Below are 12,068 nucleotides of genomic sequence, written 5' to 3' on the forward strand. Positions count from 1 at the left end.
TGTATCTGCTGCAGCAGTCTGTACGGCAGCGGCTTTGAAAATGTTTCTGACAGAAGATGCTGGGATGTCTGCACCTTATTTTAAAATATTTGTTTTAAAATAATTAGCTGGGCTCATTTAGCTGGGCACCAGCAACTGGAACTAACATCGGTTTTTATTTTGCCGACGAACTGCAAAGAGCCTAACCAAAAACAAAAACAAAAAACTTTGGCTGCGTTCACAATGCAGCCTGAAGTGACCCAATTCTGACTTTTTTATTTTAATTTATTTATTTTTTGCCCGGTTGTTCACATTTCCAAATATATGCGACTTTTATGTAATCTCCAGTGTGAACTGCAAACACCTGAAAGTGTCCCGCATGCGCAGTAGAGGGCGCAATAAGGTCATACATAGTGCTCAGTTCTTGCCAACCGCCATTAAAAAAAAGTAGAAGAAGAACTCAGTGTTTGCGGAAGTAAACATGGATGCTAACGGTGTAACATATCTTACGATTTTGAAGTTGTTATCCAACCGGAGCAACAACTTAATCCTCGTTATCTTCCGCCATGGTTGTTGTTTTTCTTCCCGCTTGCGTATCAGGGCGCAGAATAGTGACGTTTGTCGAGTATCAATGACGTTCCGGTCGGCTCAACGCGACATGTCTGTACAGACTCCGGCTGTATTTGAAAAGATCGGATGCGTATCGGATATCCAAGTGGCCTGGGTCGCATTCGAAAAAATCCGATCTGTGTTGTTCATAGTGTCATAAAACGATCAGATACAGGTCGCAGTAAGAAAAATATCGGAATAATTGGGTCACTTCCGGCCGCAGAGTGACCGCAGCCGTTTCCTCTGCAGGGCTACAGCAGCAGCAGAGAGTACATCGCCACGCAGGATCCTCTGCCCAACACAGTTGTTGATTTCTGGCGGATGATTTGGGAACAAAAAGTGAAGACAGTTGTCATGGTTACCAACCACATCGAAGCAGGACTGGTACGTTTTTAAAAAACAAAGTTATTCAAGAGTCAAATTTTAAAGGAAGTTGAAGTACAAAATAAAAGTTAATAGGTAACTTTCCTTGTTAAACTGTAATCACAAAGGAAATGAATTATAGCAGATAGTCAAACTGTTGTTTAATCAGAATATGAATAATGGAAATTTTATGGGTTTTTTTTTTATATGTAGACCAAATGTGCACAGTACTGGCCTGAAGACATGAAGCAGAGACAGTATGGAGACGTGTTGGTCTCTGTAACATCTGAACTGAAGGAGCAAAACTGGACGCTGAGGCAGTTTACCGTCAAACAGGTACAAGACTTCACTTTAAGACATAATATTGAGTCTAATAAAACTCTAAACACTTTTGGTTTTGCCACATAGTTGCTCTTAAAAATTCCCTTTTTTTTAAGGAGTTCCAGTGTTTTTATGAAGTTACACTGAATGTTTTATTGAATATTAATGTTTCCACCCAGAAAAGAAGCTCAGAGGAACGATCAGTCAAACATTTCCACTTCACTGTCTGGCCTGATCGCGGCGTCCCTCAGGGCACAGAGGTCCTGATCCAGTTCAGAAGGATTGTGAGGCAGGACATAGAGAGTGACGGATCAGAGTCACCAACCGTGGTTCACTGCAGGTACACATCAGGTTACCCAGTTTACCCAGTATGGTCTGTCGTTACTCCAAAGATTTCAAGGTTGTGGTTCTGATGGACTTAAATAAACCCAGATATTTAATTTTGTTTTGCTGTCCTAAACATATGAAAACACTTCAGATGAAATTATTATTTTTCTAAATATATATCTGCCAATATGTCACTATATTATGGCACCTTATTTTTAGTTTTTTACACATGTACAATCCAACCTTTTGGATTTTGGTAATGTAGTCAAAAGATGTAAATATCCATGCATGAACTTAATTTAAAAGAAAATTCCTGACAAAGAATAAAATCTAAAGTGAATTATTTAACACAAAACACAGATTTAAGATCATTTCTGTGTTTGAAAAGTTACAATTTTTGGACATTTGAGCTCAGAAATTAATTAGATTAATCAAAAAACCACGAGGTTTTTTTCCAAACCCTAATACTCTGTTGTGTAGATGGAGAAAACATTTGCAGGTAAATTTCCCATATGAAACATGACTAACCTGTTTAGGTTGGAATAAAAAAGTGGATTATTTGCAGTTCAACACACCAGAGCTGCTTGTGTTTCTGTGCAGTGATGGAGTGGGAAGAACGGGAACTTTCATCGCTCTGGACTTCCTGCTGCAGCAGCTGGAGAAACAACAAGCTGTCGGCATCAAGGACTTTTTACACAGGATGAGGCGACATCGGTCACACATGGTGCAGACGGAGGTAAAACTGCTTTATGCTGCTTCAGGATAATTACTGAAGCAATATAAACCAAAAAGATAAGTTGTGGAAAAAAATATGTTTGCCTATTCTACCCTTTTGTGTCAAATTAAGACTTTTCTGGTGACAAATCTGAACTGTAGAGCTGAATTATCCATCTAGAACTTTTAAATGTGCTGAATTTGAAATGAAAACATTAATATCTTGTCCTTAATACTGATGGTTTTAAATGGCTGTTCTTTATTTTGAACAAACTCAGGCTCACACAAACAGATAATCTGAAAAAGAAGTAAATAAATAAATGAGCAGAAGCCTGTTGTAAATATCTGTTTCCGTCTTGATCCAGCTGCTGAGTTGAATTTAGTTTCTTTTCATGACTGAATGTATTACATCATTATAGAAGAAATACAGAACAATGTCTTCTTAACTGTTTTTTAATCAACAATTTAAAAATGTTAAGAATAACAAGAGAACAGTACAACCTTAAAGCTGTTTACTTTTATTATTTACCTGTAAACTACAAAAGCCAGTTTGCCTTACAGTAATTCTTAGCTGTTTTTTTTTATAATCAATTGCCAATCAATGTTCAAATTGACAGATTGCAAGAGGTTGTGTTTAAATAATGAGACATTTTGTTCATTTCCTTTCCAGTCGCAGTACATTTTCCTGCACCAGTGCATCATGGGCAGCCTGCAGCGATGCGCGACCCAGGATGAACACGTTTATGAGAACGATGACACGTACGCAAACACCATCTATCTTAAAGAAATTATTTAACACAAAACTAGTTTCATTCCTGGAATAACTGTAGATAATGGCAAACCAACTCTGTGGATAGATTAAAGGTGGATGGATTGATAAAAATATTGATAATATCAATACCAAGTCGGTATTGATATTGGATAGATATTAACTTTGGTTTCACATTTTCTGTTGAGATTTATTTTAGTTTTGTATTTTTTATCTCTACCTTAAAAGAAGATGTTGTGAGATTTGCTCTGAAATGTTTTTTGCACTTTATTTAGGAAAAAACATACTCAATTTTTTTTTTTTCAGTTTATTGTGTTGATGTTAAAGTATTTTGTAGACGCCTATCAACTTTTTCCAAATTCTGTCTTAGCTTTTAACAAAATAATTCAAAGAAAAAACTACAAAACAGTTTTGTTTTGTGACTTCTGATTGGTCAGAAGTTTATTATAACAAACTTAAATAGTAAAAAGTATCGGTATTGGTATCGGTATTGGTGATACTAGTTGTGCTATCGGATCGATACCAAAATATGTAGCATTGCACACCTCTAGTCAAGATGTGATTGTTTTATACTGAATGTTTAATAAATGTTGTACTGTAAAAAAAAATCTTGTGAAATTGTACATTTCCTTCCTCCCAAGTTTAATAATTATGGAGCCAATTTAGGAAAATTCCTCCTCAGGTGGCCAAAAAAAAAAAAGACTTAAATTTGATCAAAAATCTCGAAATATTAATGTAAGAAACGTCACTCAGTACAATAAAACTCAGTTCAGTGTAAAAGTGATTTTATATTCAAATTACCAAGCAATAAACTTCAGAGTCTCCAAGGGCCAAAATACAATGAAATATTATCTTTAACACACAAGAACAATGCTTTAGCTCCTTGACCAGCATAAAAATGTGACATTTAATTGACGTAAATGTCAGAACATTAACCAAGCTAATACAAAATAAGTAAAACAGAACATTAAAGCAAAACTAACCACAGACTTACTCTCAGTACAGTATTAGATTTGACAGGAAATCAAAACCACAGCTTGAAAACATCACAGAGGCTCAGCGGGGAAGTGGTGCAGCCTTGGGTGTTTGTAGGTTTTATGCCACTGGTGAAGAAGAAGTGATTCCAGCTGTGGAGGTCTGGAGAGGAAGAGCAGGAGCGGACCCTAGTGGTTGATGGATGTATAACTTCAATGTTATTTACATTTCACAAGATGTAGTCATCACATTTAGGCTGCGTTCACACAGCAGACTGAATTCACCTAATACCAATTTCGTCCTTAATGCGACTTGAATCTAATCTTTTTACAACCGTCTGAACAACAGAGATCGGATTTCCCCCCCGAATATGACACAGGCCAATTGGACATCCGATACATATCCGAGCTTCTCAAATATGGCCCAAGTCTGTACAGTTGGGTCCCATTCATCACCCGGGACGTCATTGATACTCGACAAACGTCACTATTCTGCGTCCTGATATGCGCAAGAGGGAAGAAAGACAACAACCATGGCGGACGGTAACGAGGAGAAAGTTGTGCTCAGTGTTCTGGTTCCGGTTGGACAACAACTTCAAAATCGTAAGCTATGCTACACCGTTAGCATCCATGTTCACTTCCGCAAACACTCAGTGAGCACGCTCTCTATTTGTTACGTTATTGCGCCCTCTGCTGCACATGTGGGACACTTTCTGGTCGTTTGCAGTTCACCCTGGAGATCTCATACAAGTCACTTATGGAAGTGTGAACGACCACAATAAAATAAAATAAATCCGATTTGACAAAAAGTCGGAATTGGGTCACTTCCGGCTGCAGTGTGAACGCAGCCCCAGAAATGTTTTTTTAGAATATGTGCATATCTGTATCATTTTGATCACTGTTTTTAGGTTTCAGCCATTGTCAGATAGGTTGTTTCTTTGTGCTAAAATGTATTTTCTCGTGTCCAAATTTGCTCTTGAATATTCTCAGTATTGGTTTTGTAGCACAATAAAATGTAGCAAAATCAAAAAAGAAAAGTTTTTCCAAACCATTGAAAAGTAAAAAATTTCTATCTTGAAGCAAACTTAGGTTATATGAAGAACAAAATAATCCGATAGAAGGTAAACATTTAACTATGATAAAAGCATTTGAGGAAATATGAGTTATTTTCAGTCTTAGATGTCTGCTGGCAGTTTACTTGCTTTCTATTTAAATTAAAATACTTTACAATTATTTTTAAAAAGCCAGATTACTTTTTTTTAATGTTGCACTAAAAAAATGGAGCTCTATCTTAAAAAGATTGACTTAATTTGCTAAATGTAATCAAATTAAGTTTATCAAACTTGTTTTACTTACATTTATTTAACATGACAATATAATAAACTTAATATATTTATTTGGATAAACTTAATTTTATTACTTATAACAAATTGACTTTTTTAAGTTGGATCACCTGTTTTTTTAGTGTGGAGAGAGGATTAAACTATTCAGTGGAATGCTGCCCTCTAGTGTTTGTTATGTTTTCTAATATATATTTTCATGTTTATTACATGTAATTTATTATACTTCACATTTTATGCAGTCTGAAACAATTTTCTCTATATAAATATTATTTATTAGTACAGTTTAATTCCATGCTGCCACACTTTTTCCTTTGACTCAACTTTCCACTGATACGCTTGGATCCTCTGAACAACTCACTTCTTTAACAATGACCTTTGCCCTTTGCTGGGTGGTAATAACAGCTGGGAAGTCAGCAGGTGTCCAAGCAGTTATGTTGGCCATGATATGAATTTTATGGCGTGAAAAGAAAATATTTTTTTTATGATCTTAGAGAGAATCAGATCATAATAAAAGTTTAGAACCTTCCTCTCCATGTGTGATGAATCTATATATAAGTTTCACTTTCTAAACAAAGGAATAAAATATAACTATTTTACAATATTCAAATTTTTGGAGGTGTGTCTATAGTTATTGACTCTTTAAATCTTTTCATTTAGATTATTTTGGATTAGCTTGAAAATGCTACATTCTTTTAGCTCATAGTCTTAAAAAGAAAGAAAAATAAAACAAAAGTCATTTTCTACTCACTGAAAGGTTAACTAGTAAATGAAAGAGAGCAGCCGACATCCAACGTTATTGTTCCTACTTATTTCTTCCTTATAGAACAAGTTGCTAGTTAACAAGATTAAGTAAATTATATTTCAACACGTTTTCAGGAAATTCTGGACTTTCTTGATTTAGCAATGCTGGACGTTTTTCCCCAAAGTAATTTATTTCCTTCTTCGCAGTAATCTGCTTGTTTATTCCACATCTACATGGAAATAGGACTAAAAACTCACCTTTTTTTGCTGTAGTTGTAGGAATGGTTGTGAGAAGATTATTTTAATTATAGACTTCATCAGAAATACTTTTTTGGCATAAGTTGGAACTTAAGCAGTGTTTAAATGAATACAGTTATTAAATATTGTTTATTTTGACTGCTTCACTTGTTGGCGTTGAATTCCTGAACATGACAGTCTCTACCATATTATTGAAATTTTATGATAACCAACTAATAAACATTCCTATCAATAAACCCTATAATCCAGCATGAATGTTGAATAAATAATCTTATTAAAGCATCTGAAACAAGGTGTGCTCTGTTTGAAACACGGAAGATAATTAAAGTTCTGTTGTAAAGTTTATCATTAATGGTTGTGGAAAATTATCATTTAGGAAGGATACTTCCTTCACATGTTTCGCCAGAGGTTAGATGGTTTTTAAAAAGGCTCTTTGCTCTTTGTGAAGCTTTTATTGAGGCCAACTAAATGTGTTAGTTTAATAAACACGGGTTGGACTTTGGCTCTGCCTTTCACATTTTCAGTTTACAGTTCCTTATAGGTCCAAACCGCAAGGAAGCCATAAATATCACAACTCCCTTAAGCTGTGAACAGACAAGAAGGCAGACAAAATCTTTCACAAAATTAGCTCAGATGAATATTTTAAAGAAGTAAAAATGTAAATGTCGACGTTACAAGACGTCTATAGAGGTTTACCTTTACTTACTGATGATTTACGGATTCAGCCGGTCATAACCCTGAAGCGCACAGTTCCAGCTGATATACAGCAATCAACATTAATAAACTTTTAAAGCAGGCAAATCTGCTTGATCGATGTCCCCTTGAAAGCAGCAAACTATAACCGTTAATAAGGAAGTGCCAGGCGGAGCAAAGGTCCCCGAGCAACACAAGTCTAAAAAGGAGAAGCAGTTATTTACTGTGTCACTTGTGAGTAAGAGAAGGGACCAGAGGTTAGAAAAGGAGGACCTGGTTAGGAATTAAAAGTCAACACTGGATTTATTACGGCACTGAATCAGCAGCAAGCAGGGGGAAATTTGCTGTTTCAGTCAACACATGAGGTGGCCACACTGGAAGAGCTGAGGTTTATCTGACAGCGGAGAAGAGCCTCTGCATCTTCATGACTTTAGGTGAATCATCAATGACAAAGATGGAGCTTTTATCAGTCAAATCCACATCAGACCTCCTGTTACTCTACGGCTTCTTCAGTCTGCTTTTGGTAAGTTCTGTATCATCTTTACATTTACTGGATCAGATTTACTGTGCAAAAAACGCTGAACCTCAACAAAAGGAAACAGTGTTAACCACAGAGGGGCTCATGATAGTCATCGCTGTAGTTCAGCTCAAGAAGCAAAAGTTTACTTTGCCTGTACAAAAAAACAAAAAAAAAAAGTCACTGGTTGAATTTAAGAAGCAAATTAGATAATAAATACCTGGATGATTATATTTCAGCTGTCAAAGATGCAGTTGGAGTTAAATAACAGCTTCTCATTTCTTAAACAACCGTCTAAAGAGATCCAGAGAAGATGTTGGTCTGTTGAAGACGAGTCAAAATACTGACAGAAATCAAGCTAAGAAAACGTTGGAGCTACTAAAATTTACTAAAGAAGTTTCCAGCACAGTATTAAAAACTGGGAGAAATGTGAGGAACTATTGTTGCCGTGGAGGAAATGGTCATAATCTGCAGCCGACGCAACTTCTGTTGAAATTAAGTCAAACAAATAAAATAGGACTCACAGCTACAAACACATTCAGTAAGTTGTTATATAATAAAATGTTTATTTCAGTAACTCAATTCACAAAGACTGATGTTGTCGAGGCTTCATTTCTCATAAATAAGATGATTTTTAATTCCCAGCAAACAAAAACACAACATCAAAGATTAAAATATTTCCTCAGGACAATAAGAAAAACATATTTCTACAGGAATATCAGTTTAATAAAAAATATGCTTAAAGGATTTTTCAGAAAGTATTTATAATGAGACAAACGAGCTTCAACAGAACATGCAGTGTAATTTGTTCAATAGTGAAAGTAAGAACATTTCCACAATGTAAAGGGAACTCGACGCTGTAAAACATTTGAGACGCATTCAGTTGTGTCTACTCTCTTTTCTTTAAGTCAAATAAATTTGTAGAGTTTTAGATTTTGAGCCTAAATGTTTGAGTTTGTGAAAGATAAACTTACAGCAGTAACTTGTTAACTTTTTATTAAGAGTTGAATAAACTAGAGTTCTTAGGTCAGCACTTAAAAAACTGAAAGAAGAAAAAGACTGGGAACTATTTCCCAGAATGCTTAGCGGCGTGTTTTTGTTTCCTGAGATGAAGCGTTACATTGATCTGACTCTTGTGTTATTAAGGCAAATGTTCATTTTAATGCAGCTGACAGTTTGCAAAGCTTGAGGATAATGTCCTGATCACACTAAATGTTTCTGAGCTGAATTCATTGAGATGTTTCATAAAATTCATCATCAGATCAGAAATTTGGTTCATGTGATTTGAAACTAGAATTTAATTTATTCTACAGTAAAATAAGTCGTTATTTAAACTTGATATTGTGAGTGAAAATAATAGAGAAATCAGGTCAGATTTTATTGCATATTGTGATTTAATTTGGTTTAAATTGCAGGATTAAGTTAAAACTCTCAATTCAAGATTAATGAACTTAAAAAACATTTAGACAACTTGTCTCTTGTTGTTAAATCAACTTCATGAACTTTAATTTCTGAGTTAAAACCAAAATTATTTTCTTGTTGACTTAAATTGCATTTTCCAGGCAGCAGGTGGACTTTCATTTTCACGTTAAACCACCTTCTAATGTTTTACAGTGTGCTGATTGGGACTGATCAGCTGTGTAGAAACGTATCAGTGAAGGTAATAGGAGAAAAAGACTTTAAATTGTAAGAAAGCAGAATAGAAAAGAGTCCAGAGCAGCAGAAGAAGGTCATGTGATCTCATGACTTCAGATTTACCCTCTTCCAGACTGATTGGGGCATCAGGTTAAGAAGGGAGGCAGATGAAATGATGCACCCATCATGCCTAGTGGGGGCAGCACTATGATCTGGGGTTGTTGCAGTTGATCAGGTCTCGTTTTAGCAACATTATGCCTCCAACTTAAGAAACACATGGCCTGCATGGCAGGTTTCCAAAGCCACTCCTGAGTAAAAATAGCATTGAGGCCATTTTTCCAGAGCGTATCCTGATGATCCCTAAGACCTTTAGGAAAACATTCTGTTTACTGACGGGACAAAAGCTGGACTCTTTGGAAGGAGTGTGTCTCATTACATCTGGGGTAAAAGTAACACCATGTCATCACACTGATGGTAAAACCAGGCGGTGGTGGTGTGATGGTCTGGGGCTGTTTGGCTGCTTCTGGACCTGGAAGCTTTGCTGTGATCAGTGGAGCCATGAATTCATCTCTACACCAAAACATCCTGGAGGAAAACGGCTGGAGCTGAAACCAGTTTGGGTTCTGCAGCAGGACAATGACCCAAAACACAGCAGCAGGTCCACCTCTGAAAGGCTGAAGACAAACAAAATAAGAACTTCAGAGTGGCCTAGTCAAAGTACTGACATGAAACCTATTAAGATGCTGTGGCAGGACCTTAAAAATTACATTTATGCTGGAGAAACGTCCAATAGAGCTGAACTACAATAATTCTGTTAAATGAAAGTTATCACAAACACCTGACTGCAGTTGTTGCTACTAATGGTCAGATAATCAATATTTCACACAGGGCCGTATAGGTTCAGATTTATTTTCTCCCTCAATAATAAACATCTTCATTTAAAAACTGCACTTGTGTTTACTTTGATTAACATTTAAATTGGTTTGATGTTCAGAAACACTGAAGTGTGACAAACATGCAAATAATAGGAAGTCAGGAGGGGCAAGGAAACAATTTGTTCTTTGGAAAAAGTATCTATGTATCTACTGTTGATAGTCAAATAGTTCTTCAGCATCTTTAATGTGTTTTTTGTTTAAATATCTTCATGTTTTCAGACTGTAACAGTGAACTCCACTACATTAGAACCAATGAGAACATCTGAACCTACAACAGCAGGACAATCCACAGAACCTGGTTAGTATGGAAAGTATTATTATTGTTCATCTTTTATAAGTTACTCTTAGTTTTTATCAAGTGTTTCCTCTTTTCAGCTCCTAGAAATGTAGAAAATGTATCAGTGGTGACCCAGAACACCAGCAGTTTAACTCTGCAGTGGGACAAAGTTAACGGCATCTCAACATACAAACTGCTATATGATTCTGACACAAAGAACATCAACGATGCATCTGGAAAAACAGTTGTACAACATGTGGTCTCTGATCTGACTGCTGGGACAGAATATAGTTTCACTCTTTTCACTGAGGCCAATGGAGTCAACAGCTCTGGATTATTATTCTCTGCTGCTACAGGTTGGTGATTTTTTATTATTTATGAGAAATTTCTGGATTTATTTAAAGAAGCAACCGCCTGCAACAATGAGCTCTGCCTTTGTTTTTCAGCTCCTGAAAATATAGAACGTGTATCAGTGGAGACCCAGAGTGTTAACAGTATAACTCTGAAGTGGGACAAAGTTAACAGCATCTCAACATACAAACTGCAATATGAAGAAAATGGTGAAACTGTCACTAATAACATCAGTAATGCTGATGCAGTTGTACAACATGTGGTCTCTGATCTGACTGCTGGGACAGAATATAGTTTCACTCTTTTCACTGAGGCCAATGGAGTCAACAGCTCTGGATTATTATTCTCTGCTGCTACAGGTTGGTGATTTCTGAGTTTTGTCTCAGAAATTAGAAAATCACTCTCAGCGTATCTGGAGCATCACCTCCATTTACTATGTAATTAAATCAGGAATTAGATAATTCCTATTTTTTTGTCCAAGAATAAATTTTTTTTTTTGCTTTTCATCAGATGTCTCTGGTTTCTCTTTGTTTTTCAGCTCCTGACGATGTAAAAGATGTATCAGTCATAACCCAGAACACCAGCAGTATAACTCTGCAGTGGGACAAAGTTAACAACATCTCAACATACAAACTGCAATATGATTCTGACCCAAACAACATCAGTGATACTTCTGAAAAAACATTTGTACAACATGTGGTCTCTGATCTGACTGCTGGGACAGAATATAATTTCACTCTCTTCACTGTGTTGAATGATCTCATCAGCTCTGGATTATTATTCTCTGCTGCTACAGGTTGGTGATCTGTGAATCTTATATCATTCCAAGATGATCACTCTCAGTGTACCTGGAGCATCACGTCCTTTTGGTCCACAAATTAGATTAAATAACATTTTTTTCCCATGCAATTCTTACTCTTTGCGTACCTGTCTTCTTAACTTTTGTCAAGTGTCTCCTCTTTGTTTTTCAGCTCCTGAAAATGTAGAAAGTGTGTCAGTCATAACTCAGAACACCAGCAGTATAACTCTGCAGTGGGACAAAGTTAGCAACATCTCAATATATAAACTGGAATATGAAGAAAATGGTGAAACTGTCACTAATAACATCAGTAATGCTGATGATGTTGTACAACATGTGGTCTCTGATCTGACTGCTGGGACAAAATATAGTTTCATTCTTTTCACTGAGGCCAATGGAGTCAACAGCTCTGGATTATTATTCTCTGCTGCTACAGGTTGGTGATCTGTTAATTCCAAGTTGA

The 12,068-nt window shown here is 36.1% G+C and overlaps 2 protein-coding genes across 51 annotated transcripts in view; both read left to right on the forward strand.

Annotated features, from left to right (window-relative positions):
- Positions 1-12,068, forward strand: part of LOC114154813 (protein tyrosine phosphatase receptor type H) — a 64,297-nt gene that overhangs the window by 39,560 nt on the left and 12,669 nt on the right. For 36 of the 50 annotated variants that reach the window (XM_028034239.1, XM_028034258.1, XM_028034368.1 and 33 more), the window contains 4 exons: positions 10,554-10,571; positions 10,920-11,165; positions 11,345-11,602; positions 11,778-12,041. The exons of 1 other annotated variant lie outside the window; for it this stretch is intronic. In XM_028034239.1, the coding sequence (XP_027890040.1) occupies positions 10,554-10,571; positions 10,920-11,165; positions 11,345-11,602; positions 11,778-12,041 (786 nt within the window). Of the gene's footprint in view, positions 1-10,553; positions 10,572-10,709; positions 10,812-10,901; positions 11,166-11,344; positions 11,603-11,777; positions 12,042-12,068 lie in introns of all 50 variants that reach the window. 13 more of the 50 variants (XM_028034309.1, XM_028034329.1, XM_028034491.1 and 10 more) reach the window with 12 other exon arrangements.
- Positions 327-5,081, forward strand: LOC114155054 (receptor-type tyrosine-protein phosphatase eta-like). Its single transcript, XM_028034721.1, has 5 exons — positions 327-972; positions 1,165-1,287; positions 1,452-1,612; positions 2,200-2,335; positions 2,984-5,081. Exons 1-5 carry the CDS (start codon positions 910-912, stop codon positions 3,107-3,109), a joined length of 609 nt encoding a protein of 202 aa, XP_027890522.1. The 5' UTR covers positions 327-909; the 3' UTR covers positions 3,110-5,081.

This window comes from Xiphophorus couchianus, chromosome 2 (genome assembly GCF_001444195.1).
Source record: "Xiphophorus couchianus chromosome 2, X_couchianus-1.0, whole genome shotgun sequence".
Classification (NCBI taxonomy): domain Eukaryota; kingdom Metazoa; phylum Chordata; class Actinopteri; order Cyprinodontiformes; family Poeciliidae; genus Xiphophorus; species Xiphophorus couchianus.

Coding starts and splice junctions, on each gene's coding strand:
- LOC114155054 (XM_028034721.1), top strand. CDS start 910: ATGATTTGGGAACAAAAAGTGAAGACAGTTGTCATGGTTACCAACCAC. Junction 1,288..1,451: donor GGCAGTTTACCGTCAAACAG/GTACAAGACTTC, acceptor GTTTCCACCCAG/AAAAGAAGCTCAGAGGAACG. Junction 2,336..2,983: donor CACACATGGTGCAGACGGAG/GTAAAACTGCTT, acceptor TTTCCTTTCCAG/TCGCAGTACATTTTCCTGCA.